Source organism: Podarcis muralis, chromosome 1, assembly GCF_964188315.1.
Source record: "Podarcis muralis chromosome 1, rPodMur119.hap1.1, whole genome shotgun sequence".
Taxonomy (NCBI): Eukaryota; Metazoa; Chordata; class Lepidosauria; order Squamata; family Lacertidae; genus Podarcis; species Podarcis muralis.
Window position 1 is genome coordinate 82,487,011 of NC_135655.1, and position 21,468 is coordinate 82,508,478.

The following is a 21,468-nucleotide window of genomic DNA, read 5'->3' on the forward strand; positions in this document are numbered from 1 at the left end:
TTTGGCCACCATAAGGAAAAATTGCCCATGGTATGATTATTTTCCACCTAGTTTTCTTGATACATTGGCACCCTACTTGCAAAATGTAACAGTTCCAAAATACAGATGTAGAATCCCATAAACCTGATGTAGATTAACCCAAATAGCCTTAGTGTAGATAAATATGCTTCCTGCAGACCAGATAGTATTCAGTGATACAAACAAGTGCACCAAGTCACCTCAGTTGTTGGAACTCAATGTGGAATAGAGGGTTGTTGTTTTTTCTTTTTTTATTCTTTCTTTTTTGCTTTGGGGTGCTTCAGCTGAGAGCCCAAGTTCATATGCACAGAAAGGTGGTCTATCAAAATCAAAAGAGGTATTGTAAGTTTTGGTAGAAACTTTTATTGATAGTGTTTAAGAAAAGATGAAGTGTGCATAAAAGTTAATTTATTGCACAGTGAAATATTTTAAAATGTTGCTGTCGGTAAAATCCGCTTTTATAATATGAAGGGAATTTTGCCACTAATTCCAATTGAGTGTGTAAATAGCAGTGCCTGTAATTCAAGAATGGAGGTAACTGGACTCCAACTCCCATTATCTCTGACTATTGGCTCTGCTGGCTAGGGCTGATGGAAGGCCATAGGAATCTTGTAGTGCTGGTTTATTTTATTTTTAAGGAAGCCTGGTAGCCATCCAGGTTCAACTACCATGTTATTTTTAATTCTCTTGCAGAGCAACACAGAATGAAGCCAAATGAAAGCACTGTAACAGAATTCATCCTTGCAGGATTCATGGTCCACCCTGACCTCCAAGTCCCACTCTTCCTCTTCTTCCTTATAATCTATGTAGCCACAATAATAGGCAACCTTGGGATAATCATAGTGACCAGTGTGGATACCCAGCTCCAGACACCAATGTACTTTTTCCTAAGAAACCTCTCCATTATTGATATTGGTTATTCAACTGCCATTGCCCCCAAGATGCTGACAACATTTTTGGCAGAAAAGACAACCATTTCCTTCAAGGGATGCACAGTGCAATTTTTCATCTTTGCCGTCTTCATAACCACAGAAGGTTGCCTTCTTGCTGTGATGGCATACGATCGCTTCACAGCCATCTGCAACCCACTGCTCTATTTTGCTATTATGTCAAGGAAGCATTGTACCATATTGGTGGTGCTTGCATATGCTTGTGGACTTACAAGTTCAATTCTCCAGACTTCTTTTATTTTTACTTTGTCCTTCTGCAGTTCAAATATCATTAATCATTTTTTCTGTGATGTTCCCCCAATACTTAAGTTATCCTGTTCAGACACCCATGTCACTCACACTGTGCATTTCATTTTATCCACTATAATTGGGCTGACAACTTTTCTCATTGTCTTGGTCTCTTACATCGCTATTCTTTTTGCCATCCTGAGGATCAGCTCTGCTCAGGGCAGATACAAAGCCTTCTCCACTTGTGCTTCCCACTTGACCACTGTCACTATCTTCTTTGGAACCATTATCTTCATGTATATACGTCCTGGTTCTACTTTCTCAATAGATCAGGATAAAATAGTTTCTGTGTTCTATAGTCTTATGATCTCCTTCCTTAACCCACTTATCTATAGCCTGAGGAACAAAGATGTGAAAGATGCTTTTGGTAGGACCATAGAGAAGGCAACATTCTTCAAGTAAAAATGACATTTTCTTTACACTAAAGAAAGATATAGCAAGGTTTAGTATGTACATAAGGGACGCGGGTGGCGCTGTGGGTAAAAGCCTCAGCGCCTAGGACTTGCCGATCAGAAGGTCGGCGGTTCGAATCCCCGCAGCGGGGTGCGCTCCCGTTGCTCAGTCCCAGCGCCTGCCAACCTAGCAGTTCGAAAGCACCCCCGGGTGCAAGTAGATAAATAGGGACCGCTTTCTAGCGGGAAGGTAAACGGCGTTTCCGTGTGCTGCGCTGGCTTGCCAGATGCAGCTTGTCACGCTGGCCACATGACCCGGAAGTGTCTCCGGACAGCGCTGGCCCCCGGCCTCTTGAGTGAGATGGGCGCACAACCCTAGAGTCTGTCAAGACTGGCCCGTACGGGCAGGGGTACCTTTACCTTTTTAAGCTACCTTAATGCTTTCTAACACAATGCCCATGTTATCAAGCTACTGTGTAGAAGTAAGGTATAGTGCCTTTTGCAATTGATATATTTCATTTTAACAGTATATTTCAGGATATGCCCTACCAGTGATAGGGCTTTTAGGCTACATAAGGGCCATATTCAGTCAGATGATAGAGAAATTATTACACACCAACTATTGCTTGATTGACAATTTGTTAGCATTAGAGGAAACAAATCACAAACATTTGGGAGAATGTTCAGGTGGCTGACCTGATGAACATTAGCAGAGTAAGAGAAGATAGACAGGCAGAATCCTCTTATTATTTGCTGGAGTAACAAAATTTAGGAGAATGTGGAACCACAAATTTTATTGTGAGCTTTATAAAAATGTTATGATTTCTTATTTTCATGCTGTTTTTGATTGTATTTCTTGTTTCTTTGTAAAATAAGGTGAATATATTGTACTTACTTATTTCTGCTTTGTATCTATCAAAGGATGCATAATGTACTGGGCACAGATGTTCTGGGTCATTGATCAACTCCTCTTTGGGAAACATCAGATGATGCATTGCCTCGATTGCTTTCTTTAGAATCACAAAACAGTGGGGATATGCAAGGCTGGCATGGGAGGAGTGAGAAACGGACCCTGTGTTATGGACCTCTGATACTCCAATAAGGTTCCTCCTGGAATCTTACTGGGCCATGATCCAAATTGGTGAGGGTTGAGACCACTGCTTCCTCTGTCCTGAGAATCTCAACTGCCCTGCCATCTCCAACGCACTCAGGCTCTGCTGAGCCCACTTCTCTGCCACAACCCTGGCATGTCCCTCCATACGTCCCATAAACTACTCTGAGCCACATCAGGCCACTGAGGCTGCCACCTGTCATAGACTGGCTGGATGCAAAGGTGTGGTGAGAGGCACCAGCTAGGGGACCTCAATGGAACTCACAAGGGAACTCATTCAGAGCCAGGGGATTGGTGTTGGGAGGACGATCAGTGTTCAGAAGAAGAAGAAGGAACAAACTGGAGGGAGGTGGTCTCAGAAGCTGAAACGGTAACAGGGTTTAGTGAGCAGGAAGAGACTAGGGCAGAGAGCGATCCAGAATCAAAGGTAGAAGTGGAGGTTGGAGAGGGGGGGGGGCAAAATTCAGAGGTGAGGCAGGCTGCTGAAAAACCAGGGGGTCTCCTCCTCGTACTGTGACCAGCTCCCCACCCCCTCGGTCTCCCAGATCCTGCAGGGGTTTGAAGAGGAAGAGCACAAAGTCAAAGAAGTCCCTGGTTGCTTGGAAAGGACCCAGAGTAGGAGGAGACATAGAGAGCTGTAGGAAGGCAGGGACCATCAGCCCTCACAATTGCATCATTGGAGTAGGACCAGCTGGGAAGAAATGCTGTGTTCACTAAGCCTGAGCTGTTTTTGTTTCATTGAATAAAGAGTTTCACTGAAACCTTGTGAGTTATTGCTGCCCTGCTCCCCACTTCCGCCTTGACAGCAGCACTGCCAATAGCCTCCTATTCAAGGCCTTCCAGTGCTGGTTCCTCGCTGCACACCTCCTTGCCACATCAGCATCTTGAGAAGGAGGAGGAGGAGAGGGTTGGGAAGCCCTTTGTAGCCTCTGCATGCTACTCCTCACTCCTCCTGTCTACTGGAAATGCCAGTGATATCAGTAGGAAGGGGCTTCTCACCCGACTTCCTCTCTTCCCAAAGGTGCACCCGCCAGGACTCCTTTTGGAGCCGTGTAGTGGGGAGTGACATTATCTGTCCCGAATCTTTCACCATTAAGCTTCATTGAAAGTTCACAAGTTCTAGTGTAAGAAGAAGAGGGGGTTCATCTACAGTGGTACCTCGGGTTAAGTACTTAATTCGTTCCGGAGGTCCATTCTTAACCTGAAACTGTTCTTAACCTGAAGCACCACTTCAGCTAATGGGGCCTCCTGCTGCCGCTGCGCCGCCGGAGCACAATTTCTCTTCTCATCCTAAAGCAAAGTTCTTAACCTGAAGCACTATTTCTGGGTTAGCGGAGTCTGTAACCTGAAGCGTATGTAACCCGAGGTACCACTGTATTCACTTTCCCTATGCATACTTTTATAAACGTATTTATTTGTATTTATTTATTTTCTATACCACCCTTCATCTGAGGATCACAAGGAGTTTTACAGTATAAAAACACAGAAATACACAACAGGTAACAAACCGTCTATCATATCCCCTCTTATTCACCTTTCCACTAAACTACAGTGCCTCCTCCCATTTAAAATGGGTGTGCCTTTGCCACATCCCAGCTCCCCTGGAAAGGAGGCTACACTTGGTTTTGCCTGTGGGAGAAGTAAAGGGGTTGACCATGGGGCAGTTTGGCCAATGCAGGAGAGCAGTTAGCCAGGCCATTTATGTGCCTCCTTCTCACCAAACTTTCCTGTATACTTTTGCTGCACCCTCCCTCCCTATTCAGCATGGGCCATTTTGGTTAGCTGCCCTTTGAAGGGGCTGTGTAGGAAAAAAAATTGGGGGGAGGAGGAGCCAATGCCGCATAGGCAAAAGTGAAAACTGACCACAAAACTGATAAAAAATAGTTACGGGGAAACCTAATGTCTGAATATTAAAGTGAAAAACAACCCCATATGAGGTACAATGAGGATTCTGATTCCTCCAGGGAACAATAGATTAAGTTGCATTTCAGGGTCTGTAGTTGGAGGAGAAACAGTGAGGCGCTGGGATGGCAGAAGGAGATTGGTTGAAGAACGAACAGCTAAGATGCCATATATTTCCTGCATAGCATGTGTCATAATTGAAATGCTGTTGGAAGCTCTTTCAACTGTCCAGTAATGCAGTACTGAAAAAAGTTTGACTGATTTGGAATTTGGTCTGAGCCTCTGTACCTGAACTCCCAATGGTAATTTCACCCCAATACATTATATATTATATACTATATTACACCTAGGAAAAGAAAACAAAATAACAGGCTCAGACATTAGCACACGTTAAGCACCTGATATGAAGATTAAAATTCATTCAGCCATGCTTCAGAGGGGAGGGAATTCCACAATTGGGAAGCTTATTGTAAAAAAAAAATAGAGGAACATAAATAATCAGAATTATTACTGAATTCTGGTATGTGAATGGGGAGGCAATAATTCTGTTTGAAACTTATTATAATGACTAGCAGAAATTGAACGAATGACACTGTATGTCCTCAGGCGACATACAAACTCATGGAACTTACTCATGAGTTTCAAGCATTTGACTTCTAGCCAATATCAAAGCAACTATAAAATTAGCCTTTCTATCATTATGCCTTACTTTGGGGCTTTAGGAATGGCATCTTTCCTCTTCACAGGTAAGGTTCCTAGCTTGATATATTCTCAGAGTGCTTGGGATGTTTTATTTTTCACCAGCCAGATGATATCTATGAACACTTCATATTTTTGGAAGCCAAAAAAACTATTTGGAATTTATTTTGGCTTTCTTTTCACAAAAGCTGGGGAGGTTGACTTCTTATCACACTGCATGAGATCTCTCTTGTAGATTGCCTGTGATTGTAATCCAGAAATGTAGATACTTTATTTGCTAAATGTGTTTTTATCTGACATTGCAGCTGGATTCAAACCACAAGGAAAAAATCAGATTGAAATTAAGAGACACATTACCCTTGAAGGGAGTGGGTTATAATTCAGTTACAATATTTTGGCATTCCGTCTATATAGCCTCAATCCAAGAAACATTTTTAGGAGAAAATGGAGGGCAGTTTACCTGCTGTAGAGCAGTTTACTTCTTTGTTTCTTGCAGCAGTGTCGAAGATAACCTTCCTACAGGGAGTACAGTTCATTACAAGCAAACAGTGGTACCTCTGGTTAAGAACTTAATTCATTCCGGAGGTCCGTTCTAAACCTGAAACTGTCCTTGACCTGAGGTACCACTTTAGCTAATGGGGCCTCCCATTGCCACCGCATGATTTCTGATCTCATCCTGAAGCAAAGTTCTTAACCCGAGGTACTATTTCTGGGTTAGTGGAGTCTGTAACCTGAAGCGTCTGTAATCCGAGGTACCACTGTACTTACATTCTTGCTTTGCTTTAAAATTGTGCTAGCCCAAGTTTCTGAGAGAGCAAAATTTAATAGTGCAGTATTGAATTAGAATAATAATATTTTTAAAATGAGGAAAAGAAATCCTGAAATGATGGAGTAGTCTTACCTTTTGGAGGACAAAAAATCTAGATGGAGCTGTCCTGTGCTGAACTAATTGGGGCTTTAAGGATGATCTGAACACACAAACACACACACACTTTTAGGTACACAAAATGGTGCTGTTTTAGGTGGGAAAAGTGTTACAGTGCTTGCTAGGGATGTGGCACATTCCCAGTAAGAGTCCCTGTCTCAGGCAAAAGAGAACCTGCAGAGACTTGACAGAGGCTGAGAGATGGAGTAGAGAATTACACAATCCTGACAATTTTATTTATTACTCTGAACTGCTTGTGAAAGAATGGCAGGATATGTGTGAGAAAGAGGGAGGGAGGGAGGGCAGTAGAGTGAAGTGGTCCTATGCTACAGTTGTCCCACAAGGAAAGGGATTTCTGCAGAAATGAAACATGGAACACATGCAAGGAGATGGAGGCACTTAAGCAGTCTTCCTCTGTCCACAGGCAACATTTTGTAATAACTTACAATGGCCACACTTTCCAACAGAGTGGCCATAACTTACAATGCCCACACTTTCCCATAACTTACAATGGCCACACTTTCCAACAGAGAACTAAGTCACAAAGAAAGTTTTTAATGAAAAGGCTGAAATAAAATTTAATTTTTTAAAAAAATGCACCTGTTGGTGCACACTATTCAGAGATAAGTAAGAATACCTTTCACATATTGGTTTTTGTTTTACTCTGCTCACTTTGGTGTTCAGCCCTGTAGAATGAATATGAACTCATCCACATAGGTTTTGCTGCAGGTACCCCTAATAGAGTAGCAATGTACACCTTAGTGAGCAGACATAAAAACCTTGGTTTCATAGAATCTCAGCTGTCACACATCAACCTGCTATAGATTAACCCACACAATCCCAGTGTAGATAGGTACAATTCCTGCAGACCAGATAATATCAGGTGACTCAAGGAATTGCTCCCAAATGCCTAAGTTGTTGGGTGTGAATATAAAAGGTTCTCCCGTACAGTAAATTAAATTCTAAAACTTGATTTAGTTTGTATTAACTCTTTCTTTGTGGATGGAAGTGCTTCAGTTTAGATCTTAAGGCCATACGCACAGTTCAATGACCTAACATTCCTTCCTGGTGTTTAAGAGAAGGTGGAGTGTGAATAGATGTTACCTTTAAACTATGTTAATTGGTCACAGGGTGCAATATTTTTAAGCATTATGGGTAAAATGTTACGGGTAAAATCCAGTTTTATAAAATGAAGGGAATTTTGCCACTAATTCCAATTCAATGTGGAAATAACATCACCTGTATTTCAATAATACATCTTAAGACATCTTAAGGCAGCCCTGTTCAGGGAAGTTTTTAATATGTAACGCTGTACTGTTTTTAACACTTGATTGGGAGCCACCCAGAGTGGCTGGGGAAACTCAGCCAGATGGGCGGGGTATAAATAATAAATTATTATTATTATTATTATTATTATTATTATTATTATTATTATTATTATTATTATTGGAAGCAATTGAATTCCAGCTCCCATTAGCCCAGGATTTGCTGGCTGGGGCTGATGGGAATGGAGACCAACAACACCTGGAGGGCCAAAGGTTCTACAACCAATGCTGTAGTCTGTAGTTTGTTCATTCCCCTCAAACATACAGTTTTAATGTAGTCTGGTAGCCATCCAGCTTCAAAAACCATATTCTTTTTAATTCTCTTACAGAGGGATATAGAATGAAGCAAAATGAAAGCACTGTAACAGAGTTCATCCTGGTAGGATTCATGGACCACCCTGACCTCCAAGTCCCCCTCTTCATCTTGTTCCTGGTTATCTATGTAGCCACAATAATAGGCAACCTTGGGATAATCATAGTAACCAGTGTGGATACCCAGCTCCAGACACCAATGTACTTTTTCCTGAGAAACCTCTCCATTATCGATATTGGTTATTCAACTGCCATTGCCCCCAAGTTGCTGACAACCTTTGTGGCAGAGAAGACAACCATTTCCTTCAAGGGATGCACAGTGCAATTCTTCTTCCTCGCTGTCTTCATAACCACAGAAGTTTGCCTTCTTGCTGTGATGGCGTACGATCGCTTCACAGCCATCTGCAACCCACTGCTCTATTTTGCTATTATGTCAAGGAAGCATTGTACCATATTGGTGGTGGTTGCATATGCTTGTGGACTTACAAGTTCAATTCTCCAGACTTCTTTTATTTTTACTTTGTCCTTCTGCAGTTCAAATATCATTAATCATTTTTTCTGTGATGTACCCCCAATATTCAAGTTGTCCTGTTCAGGCACCCATGTCACTCACACTGTGCATTTTGTTTTATCCACTATAATAGCGCTGACAACTTTTCTCATTGTCTTGGTCTCTTATATTGCTATTCTTTTTGCCATCCTGAGGATCAGCTCTGCCCAGGGCAGATACAAAGCCTTCTCCACTTGTGCTTCCCACTTGATCACAGTCATTATCTTCTATGGAACCATCTTCTTCATGTATATACGGCCTGGCTCCAGTTTCCCAAAGGATCAGGACAAAATAGTTTCTGTGTTCTATACTCTTGGGATCTCCTTGCTCAACCCTCTCATCTACAGCCTAAGGAACAAAGATGTGAAAGATGCTTTTGGTAGGACGGCAGAGAAGGTGATATTTTTCAAGTAAACATAGTAAAAGCATGACCTTTTCTTAAGGCTAAAGAAATATATGAAAAGGCTTTGTTTTCTGCTCCCAGTCCCCATCATATGTTAGAGGGCAAATAATGATATCTAACATGATGACCACCTCATCATGCTACCGTGTAGAAGGAAGCTATAGTGCCTTCTGCAATGATAAATTGGAAGGAGGATTCTCTTAGATAAGCCACTTAAATAAATAATATTATATCTGAATAACTTTCATGAATAAATAGGTGGAATCAAAATGGAAGTATAAGACCATTTGGCAAACACCCTGTTTAAACAGATGGGGTGAGTGTGGGGATTCACTCTCCATTTCTGCCCCATCTAATATTTTTCTACTCCCAGTTCCCATCATAAGTTAGAGGGCAAATTTGTGCAAAGAGGAATGTGCTCCATGTGTGTTTACACTCCTCGCATAATTTAGAAACTTCCTGGTCATGGTTCTAAATAACTCAGCAGCATCTGGAAAGCCACAAGTTCCCATGGAATGGTCCTGGCACAAGCATGATTGCGATGCACACATAAGACAATGTATTATATGGTAATAATGTAGGTGTCAAAACCAGTTGTGTCGTAGTATTCCAATTAAAGTTCCAACATAGATCTATATAAAGTATTATGATTTTGTGGATTTTAATTGTCCATCTCAAAGGGCCCAGTTCAGATGCTGATCTTGTACATGCAAAGTTACGGGGTTTTGCCCAAATGTAAATCTTTTTAACTTGCTTTCATTGAACTGCATTTTCCATTTTTATGTCCAGTTTTGAAGAAGTCATTTTAGAACACCACACAATCCCTTCTTGGAATACTAGTAGAACACTTGGCTACCCTGGTGAGAACCCTAAGGTACCTCTCATTTCTAGCTTGCTCGAGAGGCTATATAAAAGGAGCTGTCCTTGAAGCCCTTCATCCACTGAATGCTGACCCATCAGAAAGGGGTAGAGTAGCCATGTGGTTTCCTTGGCATGCTGCTATCCGAGTAATTAGTGACAGATAAGCAAAATCCTGGCTTCAGTGTGTGAAAAATGAGGGTGGTATTGCCCAACAAGGAGAGAGAAGGATGTATTCTGTTCATGCCCAAGAAAAAATGTTTCTTGGACATCTGTGCTAAAAGAAATATAAAATATGATATGATGATATGATATGATATGATATGATATGATATGATATGATATGATATGATATCCAGTAGTGGTGCTTTTTGGTTACATAAAATGGTATGTCCTGTTAGTTTATAGAAAAAATGTAACCATTAGAGGAAAATCAACACCTCATAATGGATACTTGGATCATACTTGGGAGAATGTTCACATAATAAAATTGGTGAACATGATAAGAGTAAAGGGATGTACATAGGTAGATAATCATTTTGTTGAGACATGGTGCTCCTTTTACTGTGTGTTTGTGGAAAATTACACAGATAAATGTTGAAACACAAATATTGTTGGGTATTTTATAAAAATGTTACGTTCTCCTATCTACAGGCTGTTTTTATTGTACTTCTTATCTATTTTTAAAATAAGGTGAATCTGTTGTAATTACTTTTATATGTAATCATTTTTGAGAATAAAAATCTGAAAACAAGAGAAGGATAAAATAACACTTTTTTAAGAATGGTCTCCAGCGTTAGTCAAGCCCACTAAAACTAATGAACATGACAAACTTAGGTCCTTTAAGTTCAATAAGTCTACGTAGAATAAAACTAAGTTTGATACAACCAAAACCAGGAAGTATTACCTGCACTAAAAACTTGGTGAAATAAAAAGGCATTAGCTCTTCACCTGAAGTTAAAAGAGATGGGGCCAAATGAAGCAACTAGAAAGAGGGTATTCTACAAATTGGGTGCCGCAGTAGAAAAATGGCCAGTCTTGTATCTGAACCAATCATCTTTTTGAACATAGTGGAACACATAGTAAAGCCTCTTGAAATTGAGCACAATCAGGGAACAGGATTGTGTGGAAGAAGGCTGCCCTTCAAATATGCTTCTTTGAAACCCTTTAACACTTTACAGTTAGGAAAGGACAAAATAAGCAACATCTATTCTGCCATCTGGTTTGGAATTATCTTTTCAAAGTAAACAAAGTAGCTAATGGCCCATGAAGATGTCACACTTGGGGAGGGAGGGGAATTTGACGCCACCTTCATACCATATGTTTTAAACACTATGATACTACTTTAAACAGTCATGGCATTTTCCAAAGAATTTGGGGAGCTATAATTTATTAAGGGTGCTGAGAGTTCTTAGAAGACCCCCATTCCTTCCCCAGAGCTACAGTTCCCAGAGAAGTTTGACAACCAATCCTTCTTCATGGGGAACTCTGGGAATTGTAGCTATGTCAGAGGAATAGGGGTCTCCTAAAAGCTCTTAGCATGCTATAATAATATATTATAGCTCCCAGATTAATTTGGAGAAAGCATCTTGCTTCTGCACTATACAGCTTTCAGTGAATGCTGAAGATGCACTTTTTTGCCCTGGTCTTTGACAGCTGAAATATCCATTTTCAGAACCCACCACATTCCTGCGATTCTGCCTTTCTTTTAAATAGTGCTTGATACTAAGTGTCAATGGATAGCCAGCAATGAACTCTTCACTCTTTATTAGCAAAAACCCATTCCACACAGGAGTGTCTGGCCTACTGGGCACAGCAACTCATCTCTGGTAGGACTTGCCCCCATGAAGCAGTTGCAGAGACTGAAGTTCCTTGCCTCCTGACAGGTGCCTAGGTCCTCTCCACTCCAGGGTTTTTCCAAGCAATAGGAGACAAGGTGCAAGCGTCACCAATCTCCTCTCTGCCCTTTTCATACTTCTCCTGGATCTGGCAAATCTCAGCTGGGCCAGCCAGAAGAAAAAGCTGGGAAGGAGACCTGAGTGAAGACTGCCTCATTCAGGTCTCCTTCCCAAGCCACACCCCCTAGGCTGCCACACATCAGCTCATTCAAATCTAAGGGTTTGGCAGGAACCTGTGAGCCTCTGCACCAGCCAAGAGGGACAACTGCATCAGGCCACCATTGCTGCTTGCCGTGGAAGCGTGGTAAGCAGCCATTCTGGCACATCTCAAACCCCTTGGGAGTGATCTCCTTGCTACTAGCTAATTTATTATTTCTTGCATCAGTTGTGTTTGAAATCTCTAAAGATGGGTTTGGGGAATATTTTTCCAGAAACCTCAGCTATTTGGGATTAATAGTAAATTTCTTGGGGCATCATTACAATCTTTTCCCCAATAATTTCGTCTATAATTTGTCAACAGGAAGCAAATGGCACTGGGAATAGTTGGATAGAACATCTAAATGATGCATTATTCTCGCTATAGAAATAATGGTCCCAATCCAACTAAAGCTAATTTTAATGCAGTCCCGTTGAAAGCAATGGAACAAGTTATTTCCATAGATTGAATTAATCTGCATTGTTTTCTCAAGATTGCAGATTTGGGCTAGGATTCAACTAACAAATCCTTTCAGAAGAAGCCCTGCACAAGGGGTCAGCTTGCACAATGGGGCTTCCCCCACCACCACAAAAAAAGAAAGCACACCTACCTGGGAGGACTCCCAGAATAGCATGCAGGTGGTGAAGGCAGATTGTTCCATTTGGTAATCTCATATGCTTGTGCAGAAGGAGCATTTGCAGTAGAACCAATCAGTTAAGAGGGCCAAAGAGACAAATGGAGGAATGTGTTGATTTCCGATTCCCTCAGATTCTCAGTTTTCAATCTTAATTTGGTTCTCCATAGTTCTGTAGGAAGTAGCAATTATTGTTGTTGCTGTTTTAAAAGAAGTCCTCATTGAACTGCATCAGTATTTTAGTGCAATTTCTTCCTAATAAACACATTAATTTTGACTAAAATACACATATTTGTAAGCAGATGTACCCACGAGAATGCATTTTTGTATGCTGTAAACCTAATGTGAATTTTATGCACACTTTCACTTAATATATGCATTTTTGTGCACAATATTTGATTGGAAAACTGCATCACAAAACTCAGAGAAGTGTGAACTTTGAATGATAGTTGTGTTTCTCCTCTAGACATATTGGTGCAAGAAGTGTGACATAGGTCGTTTCTCATTAAAATGCAAACAAAATCAGTTTTCTCCCTCATATCTTAACACATGTGTCAGAGCTGCCCTAGGTCCCAGCTCACAAAGGACCAACGCCAGTTCGTTGTTATATAAAACAGTCTTTATTGAAGCTCAGTTTCGCTTTCACAGCCGCGGCGCGCAGCTCTACGTCTCAAACTCTAGACCGCCGAAGCTCCGTCTGAGTCTCCTCCCCCCAGACACCAGTTTAAGACTCTAGCCTTGCTCCACCTCTTCCTTTGCTCTTTCCTTCTCTGGATCCGCCTGTCCGCTGGGGTCTTGCCCTTCCTAGACTCTTCTGACGCTGAGTCCCCTGAGTCTTCCCCCTGCCTCCGGCGGGCTTTAGGACCTGGTTCCCAATCCGGGTTTTCTGCTGTCCCGCGCGCCTGTACATTCGAACTTGGCGCGCGCGCCCAGCCGGCCACCTTCCTCCTGACCGTTACACTGCTCCTGTCACTGCTTCCCCCTTCGGGGAGGCTAGCTGGATCTGACCTCCCCTCCGTTCCCCCACTCTCCGATAGAGGCGTGGTCAGCCCTGACTCATCTTCTCTCCCTGCTGGAGGAGACGCTGGCCCTGACACATGGGACTCTTCCCCCCCACTACGCTCTGGTGGGGAAGCTGGTCCTGATCTCCCGCTGCTGCTTTGGGAGTCCCCGCTGGCCCCTTGCTTCTGGTGCGTCCCCCCTGGGACCCCCCTTGCCCTGACCATCGGCGCCCCCTTCTGGGAATCTTCTGATTCGCTGGAGAGGCTCATGGAATCTTTTGGGTCACTGTCATTCTCCCCTCCGTTGCCCTCAGATTCTTCCCCTTCGCTCTCCATTTCCTCTCTCCCCTGTGCCTCTGCTCCTGAGCCCCTGACAACATGATATCATGACATGCATCATGATGACAGACTATGCACAGCATGTTCTCATTGTGCACTTTTCAATGCGCATTCACAGAATCAAACATGCTTATGAGACATCCATAGGAGCCAACTTCTAGGGGCTGAGGTCCCTTTGTCCTCTCCCCCAATAAAATATTTAACCATTGCCATTCAAATGGTGAGTGTGTACCTCATCTTGTGATGCAGGGCAGGGTTTGCTGGGCTCCCCAATATTTTATTCAAGTTGCCATCCCTATTGTGAGATTTCAGAATAATCATTCTCTCCTCTTTCTTTGTTTTCATAAATTAATCTAATTCATCCCACCATCACAAATAGTTGCTCTGTAGCTGGTATTTATATTTATTGTTCTATCCACATGCTGTGTCATGTAATTTCCTGTTTCTCAATCCAGCACAAGTTGTAGGGCAGGGGTAGCCAATATCATGCCAACCAGACATTGCTGGACTACAGGGGATGAGGGTGGCGCTTTGGTCTAAAGCCTCTTGGGCTTGCAGATCAGAAGGTTGGCAGTTTGAATCCCCGCAACGGGGTGAGCACCCATTGCTCTGTCCCAGCTCCTGCCAACCTAGCAGTTAGGAAGCACACCAGTGCAAGTAGATAAATAAGTACCGCTGCGACAGGAAGGTAAATGGCATTTCTGTGCACTCTGGTTTCCGTCATGGTGTTCCGTTGTGACAGAAGCAGTTTAGTTATGCTGGCCACACGACCCAGAAAGCTGTCTGTGGACAGACACCAGCTCCCTCGGCCTGAAAGCAAGATGAGCGCCACAACCCCATAGTCGCCTTTGACTGGACTTAACTATCCAGGGGTCCTTTACCTTTTAGCTGCTGCACTACAGCTCCCATTAGTCCCATCAGCATGACCAATGATAAAGCATGATGGGAGTTACAGCCAACAACATCTGGAGGGTACCACATTGGCTATTCCTGATGTAGGGCATGATGCACACAAACATCATTAGGACAGAGCTGACCCTGGAGGGAAGAAAGATGCATTTAAGGGGGTACATCATCACCCTTGTTGGTACAGGGCAGTTGAAGTTCATCCTAAAAGAGGAGGGGGACTCTTCATTTGCTGTCACTGAATATAAATATGATCATAATGAGTTTTTCAGTTTGTGGCTTTATGATTATTGCCTTGAGACCTTTCAGGGACTCTGTTTCAACGTACTTATGAAAGGAATGTTTTGCAACTCATGTTCACCTAATCCAAATCTCTTTGGGACCCAATAATGGCATCTACCTCCCTCCCTCTTTGAGGCTTCCTCCTTCTTGCTTTAAGAGATATAAATGCGCCACAGTCTTCTCGTTCTGCCAGCCTTCCTATTTGAAGATTAGGATCACCATGCTATCAAAACAACCTGTGTTTGTCATCGTAAGGCTTCTTGTTCTATGTCTGCTTTAGAATGCAAGAGAATGCAAAGGAAATCTTAGTCGTGTGGGAAATGCTGCAGGCAATGTTGAGGAATCTCTAGGTAAGTCAAATGTGATATTATATGTTTTAAGGTAATGGCAGCCTGTAAATATTAACCAACATCTACCGTATATGGCTCTTTTGACATCTGTAGCATAGGGAAAGGTCTCCTAACTGGGGATAGTCCTGTTCCCTGTGGCCTCTGCAAATACTTACATTTATCTGGATTGTCTGCTTCAGAGAGTGAATCTAACTCCAGAACAATTGCCTTTTCCTGTATTGTCTTTGCACACATTAGAGAAAAAAATGCTATGGAGAAAAGGAATGAAAGAATGAATCGATTTATTTCGGTCACTGACCAGAGTTGTATGGGGGAAATGGTGAAATGAGAAAAAATTAAGCAGCTCTATGTCACCCCCTCCATTTAAGCATGTGGCCCTTTGAAACTATTGCTGGCTGAAAAAAAATGTGAAGGGCTATATGCTATTCTGTGTCCCTTGTTACTCATCCACTTAAATGTGTGGCCTCCAAAAACAGCCTTTGATTAAATGAGAGATGGAGGTTACATGTGTAACACCTAGAGAAAAGGTTAAGCAGCATTATGTCACCCTAGGCATGTGGCCTCATGAAACTATTGCAGTTTGAAAAAAATGTGAATGGTGATATGCTATTCTGTGTCATGTCAAGAATGGAAATAATTCTCTTTCATCATTGTTCTCATATTCTTGTTTACAGGTGAGAGCACACCTTATATAAATGGCAGAGGGAAACTTCACCACAATTACTGAATTTGTATTGCTGGGATTCACAGATAACCAGAATACGATGTTTGTTCTCTTCACTGTGTTCTTACTGATTTACTTGTTGATCCTGGTGGGGAACATTGGCATGGTAACATTAATCAGGGTTGACTCCAGGCTCCACACTCCCATGTATTTTTTCCTCTGCAGCCTGTCACTCTTGGATATTGGTTACTCCACTGTCATTGCTCCCAGGACACTGATGACCTTTGTGGCAGAAAGCAAAACTATTTCCTTCACTGGCTGTGCCCTGCAGTTTTTCTTCTTCTGCATTGCTGTATCCTGTGAGTGCTGCCTGCTGGGTGTGATGGCATACGATCGCTTCATTGCAATCTGCAACCCACTGTTGTATACTGCTCTCATGTCCAAAAAGCTCTGTTATTTGCTTGTGGCTGGCTCCTATCTAACAGGTTGTGTGAATGCAATTGTCCAGACATCATTTATATTTAATCTGTCCTTCTGTAGATCCAACATCATCAACCATTTCTTCTGTGATGTGCCCCCTATCCTAAAGCTCTCCTGCTCAGATACAGGCGTCACTGATATAATTCATTTCACCTTCTCGACAGCAATTGTATCAGTAACTCTCCTGACCATTCTTGTCTCTTACACATACATTCTTGTTGCCATCCTTCGGATCAACTCAGCCGAGGGCAGACGAAAAGCCTTCTCCACCTGTGCCTCCCACCTGACGGCTGTCACCGTATTCTATGGGACAGCCATTTTCATGTACTTAAGGCCCAGTTCAAAATATTCAGTGGAGGAAGACAAAATCATCTCTGTCTTTTACACCCTTGCGATACCTATGTTGAATCCACTCATCTACAGTCTGAGAAACAAGGAGGTAAAAGAAGCTTTCAAAAGGCTGGTTGGAGGAAAGGTTGTTTCTCAGAGACAGTAACTATCATTGTCCTATGTCTGGCCAGGTCCTAGAGTCCACACATCTCCTTCCCAAAACCCGGTAAGTGATTGCTCAGCTTTGTGAAGGAAGTGGGAGGGCTCTACAACTCCGCCATAGCCCTTGCATCATCTTTCTAAGGCCAGGTAAACCTGTGATCATAGCATGCTCAGGTGGTGGTGGTGAATAAATAAATGTAGAGTGGATTTCCTCTGCTCTCCTTGCATAAGTAAAAGAAGTGTAAGATGTGAGTTACCTTTCGCTATATGCAAATAAGATGTAAGTTTTACTGACCAGTGGTTATTAAATTTACTGAAACACAGAGGATTCAGATATCTGTCTTCTATCAGAGAGGGAATGAGACACTACATTAATGTGCAACACAGAGTTTGCTTTTTAACACGTAAGTGATGGAAATACTTGGCACATCTATGGGAGAGATGAATATCTCTCTTCTATCACTCGGGTGTACAACGCGTCAATCCTGAGACCCCAGTCGATCCTGGGCTTGTTTCTGTACTACTCCTTCTCTCTCCAGCCTCCTTCCTCCGAAGCCGGCTTACCATCCTTCCTGCTGCGCTCTTGGGGAATAGAGCGCAGGTATTGAGGAGGGGGATGTTGCCTTCACGGAGGGAGGGAGGGACGGAGGGAGAGGGAGAGGGAGAGGGAGAGGGGGAGAGAGAGAGAGAGAGAGAGAGAGAGAGAGAGAGAGAGAGAAGCAGTGGAGCCTCCCCCCCCCCGCCCGAAAGCCCCGGGTGGATACACAGAGCTTTGCGAAAGAGGCTCTTCCTGAGCGAGGACAAATCGAGGGCTGGCAATGGGCAGGCGGCAGCGGTGGACGGTGGAACAACGTCAAGATGTTGCCCGATGTCAGTTTTCCCTTTGGAGACTTGCTGATTTTGGAGGGTCTCCTCACTGAAGGAGAGACTGGAGGGTTCAGCACCCCCAGCCACGTCCCACGAAAGAGGCAATTGATGGAGCAAAACAGTTTAATGTTGGAACTTTCCGTCCCCTGCCAGCGAGTTGCAAAGCGGGCAACAGATCAGGGCGCATTATAAGCAAGCGACGAATTAGTGAGATGGAAAGGATTCCAAAGTAACATCACAGGAGGCAAACACGTCTTCCTAAGCAGCGGAGGGTTTGCTAGTAGGACATTGGCATGGCCACTTCTCTTTGGTTCAGATCCTTCTGCCCCCGGAAGACAGCTGTGCACACTCATTCTCCACTTTTGTCATCCGAAGCCCCTTTCTCCCGGTCTGGGAAACCCTGACGCGGCTGGAAGGTGCTGTCAGAGGACCTCCCCAGAGTCAATCCCCTGCGCTTGGTCCCAGAGCTGTGGGGAGCCTCAGCACCAGCAGGGGCCGAGCTGCTTGGCAGCAATGTGTCTCCACTGCCCCTTGTCACTATTGGCAAGGAAAAGTGATGGTGGCGGCGGCAGCGGGGTGGGACCAAGCAACCATCCTGCTGGCATGTTGTGTGTGTTGCTGCTGTGGTGGGGGCTTGAGGGGGGAGAGAGAGTGCTGCTTTAAACTCCCCCCTCCTGCGTCCAGTTAGCCACCTCCTTCCACACAAGCACACACACACACACACACCCGCCCACACGCTCTCCTCGTCCCTCCAATTTGAGTGTTAATTGGCCCTGTATTTGGCTGGTTTGGATGGTGCCGCTGCTACCCTGAGCAGACAACACAGACGTTACTGGCCTACTTCAGAGCTTCTTTCTCTAGCCCAGCTAATGCCCGGAGGAGAAGCAGCGCCCTGTGAGAGCTCCGCAGCGCACTCCACTAACCCGGCCAGTGACCTGGGGTGGGGCGGGCGGGAGATACCATCAGACAGACCAGTTTGGCCCTGAGGGGGTCTAAAAGAAACACAGCTTAAAACACACATGTTAAGAGAGGGGGCGGGGAGAGTATGTTTAAGTTGAAGAAGGACAATGGTAGATCACTGCCATTTTTTGATACTGAGTAGTAGATCACAACCTATCTGAAGTTGGACATGCCTCTATCAGAATCTCAGATTAAGTCCTTTTCACGTGCTCTCCTCCGCACGAGTGCTCTTCAACCTTGGGTCCCCAGATGTTGTTGTACTGCAACTCTCATCATCCCTGACCATTTGCTAAACAGGCTGAGAACAATGGGAGTGCAAATTCTGGAGAGCCGAAGTTGAAGAACATTGTTCCATAGGATTGTGATCACATGGAACAGGAGAGTAGGACCACAGCTGCTGGCCACGCCTCCATCACCACATCACTAAGGGAAATGGGTGTCAAATGAAACCTTTGTCTTTTCCTTATTATGGACAGAATCCCTGAAATATGAACAGTGGAAAATTTGACTGGTTGACAGGTTTAGCTAACCTACCTTTCTGCTAGATCACAATGATATCTTCCATAGAACAAGCCATTAAAATAAAGATGGCAGTCATTAAGAAGCACCTGAGGACAGCTGTATGAATGGCATACTGAGTAGTGCTGAGGGAGCTCAGAGTGATGTGGGGGGGGGGACACACACACCAACTCTCCACACCACGCCCCCATGAAAAATATGGAAACAGCTCAGAACATTTCTTCTGAATAAAACCCCTGAGACGTAGAAGGTCCCAGGCTCAATCTTTGGCATCTTCATTTAGAAGGATATGTTTGCAGCTGATGTGGCAGCCATGTGCTTGGCACAGTGGAATACTGTAAGCAATGCTGTGGGGTGTCATTGTTTTGGTATGTTATTATATTATGCATTTTTGCATTTGTGTATTATAAACTGCCCTGTGAATCTCAGATGAGGGGCGGTATAGAACTAAACAAACAAACAAACAAACAAACAAACAAACAAATAATAAAAATGGATGAAAGAAACTGCCTCACCTTATATAAGGCAGCATTCTACAGCCTGCATTTGTGCAGAATCACAGAGAGCACACAGCATATTAGGTTTCCCACTGACTGTAATGTGAATTCCATTATAGCTCTTACAGCAGAGGGGAAATGTCCAGGAGTTCCAATATAGTCCTTCTGAATGGAGGATTGCCATAAATATATTTTGGTCTCTAGAGAGACAAGCTGCTGCTACCAGGTTGATTCCAGAGAAAGAGAGTAGCCTCTCATTCTGGAGAAGTAGGATTCATTGGCACAACCTTTACCTAGGATTTGTATGGTTTCCATCTTGTGAAAGAAGGCTCTCTTTTGTAAAGGATCCTGTAGGATTAAGTTAGCATCACAGATCATTTTGTTTGGATATAGGCGGTCTGTATAGAATCAGGGTACTTTTTTCTCTCTGCCAATGTAAGGCATTGCAGAAATACACATTTAATTCTCCATTTAGGTATAACATGATAAATGCATACATAAGCAAGTTCTAGACATTAGATATTTCACATGCTGTGCACACAGAATAATAGTGCAAGTCAGATGCCTGCTGCTAATTTATTTCCAGTCAACACAGTTACTTTAAAAAATATATAATGTAGAATGGGATCGTGCCATTTTGTTTGTCACCCTTGCAAAGGCATCTTTCACATCCTTGTTCCTCAGGCTGTAGATCAATGGGTTAAGCATAGGGATCACAAGAGTGTAAAACAAAGAGACAATTTTGTCTTGGTCCATTGAGAAACTGGAGCTTGGCCTTAAATACATGAAGATAATGGTTCCATAAAAGATGGTGACGGCTGTCAGGTGTGAAGCACAGGTGGAGAAAGCTTTCTGCTGACCCTGGGGAGAGCGGATCTTCAAGATGGCTAAGAGAATGTACATATAGGACACTAAGATAATCACAAATGTAGTCAAGGCAATTATAGTGGACAGGATGAAGTGCAGAATGTCAATTGTATGAGTGTCTGAACAGGACAATTTCAGAATGGGAGGGGTGTCACAGAAAAAGTGATTGATGACATTTGAATTGCAGAAGGACAGACTAAAAATAAAAACAGTATGAACAGTTGAATTTACAATACCACATATAGCTCTTATCCTTGGAAAGTTTCATTCAAGGAAGAGAGACGGGTTAGATATATAGATCTTAGGTAAGAAAATAATAATTACTATTTAGGAACTATGAAAACGTTAACATGAATACATGAAGATACTATAGTTCCCCCCTTTTTCTTTTAAAAATATCAAAATACTATGGAACAAGCATAATTTTGCATAGCTAATAAATTCAAACAATTCAAATTAATACTCAGCTTTATTGGCAAAACCCTTCACCTCTACCATCTACCTCCAAAGATTAATTGTTTTATTTATGTTTTGCATAGCCAACATTATCAGGGGAATATGTTCCCAAGTGATGAACCAGTCCTTGAATTAATAAGATAAAATCAAATTGCGGTAACTCACAGCTGCAGTGCTGATTGCTTCTAGCCAGAGGTAAGATACTTGAAGATAGTAGCATAGCTTGCTTCATTCATTCATTCATTCATTCATTCATGTATGCATCCATCCCTGCTAGTCTCCATCTTAGTTTCAGAGCTCATTTTAAAAATGTTATTGACAAACTGA

General features: G+C 43.0%; 5 protein-coding genes across 5 annotated transcripts in view; 4 read left to right on the plus strand and 1 right to left on the minus strand.

Annotated features, from left to right (window-relative positions):
- LOC114601534 (apelin receptor) overlaps positions 1–21,468 on the plus strand; it is a 492,419-nt gene that overhangs the window by 429,278 nt on the left and 41,673 nt on the right. The window lies entirely within an intron of this gene.
- On the plus strand, positions 723–1,658 carry LOC114585215 (olfactory receptor 5AR1-like). The gene has a single exon (XM_028707646.2). The coding sequence runs from the start codon at positions 723–725 to the stop codon at positions 1,656–1,658; it is 936 nt and encodes a 311-aa protein (XP_028563479.2).
- LOC114585220 (olfactory receptor 5AR1-like) lies at positions 7,951–8,886 on the plus strand. Its single transcript, XM_028707659.2, has one exon. The coding sequence runs from the start codon at positions 7,951–7,953 to the stop codon at positions 8,884–8,886; it is 936 nt and encodes a 311-aa protein (XP_028563492.2).
- LOC114601776 (olfactory receptor 5AR1-like) lies at positions 16,032–16,979 on the plus strand. Its single transcript, XM_028739278.2, has one exon. It carries the CDS (start codon positions 16,035–16,037, stop codon positions 16,977–16,979), a length of 945 nt encoding a protein of 314 aa, XP_028595111.2. The 5' UTR covers positions 16,032–16,034.
- Positions 20,419–21,468, minus strand: part of LOC114584781 (olfactory receptor 5AR1-like) — a 38,867-nt gene continuing 37,817 nt past the window's right edge. Inside the window, exon 3 of the mRNA XM_028706879.2 lies at positions 20,419–20,881. Within this exon, the coding sequence (XP_028562712.2) occupies positions 20,419–20,881 (463 nt within the window). The remainder of the gene's footprint in view (positions 20,882–21,468) is intronic.

Bases quoted from the DNA above. Each gene is read 5' to 3' on its own strand.
- LOC114585215 (XM_028707646.2), top strand. From the start codon at position 723: ATGAAGCCAAATGAAAGCACTGTAACAGAATTCATCCTTGCAGGATTC.
- LOC114585220 (XM_028707659.2), top strand. From the start codon at position 7,951: ATGAAGCAAAATGAAAGCACTGTAACAGAGTTCATCCTGGTAGGATTC.
- LOC114601776 (XM_028739278.2), top strand. From the start codon at position 16,035: ATGGCAGAGGGAAACTTCACCACAATTACTGAATTTGTATTGCTGGGA.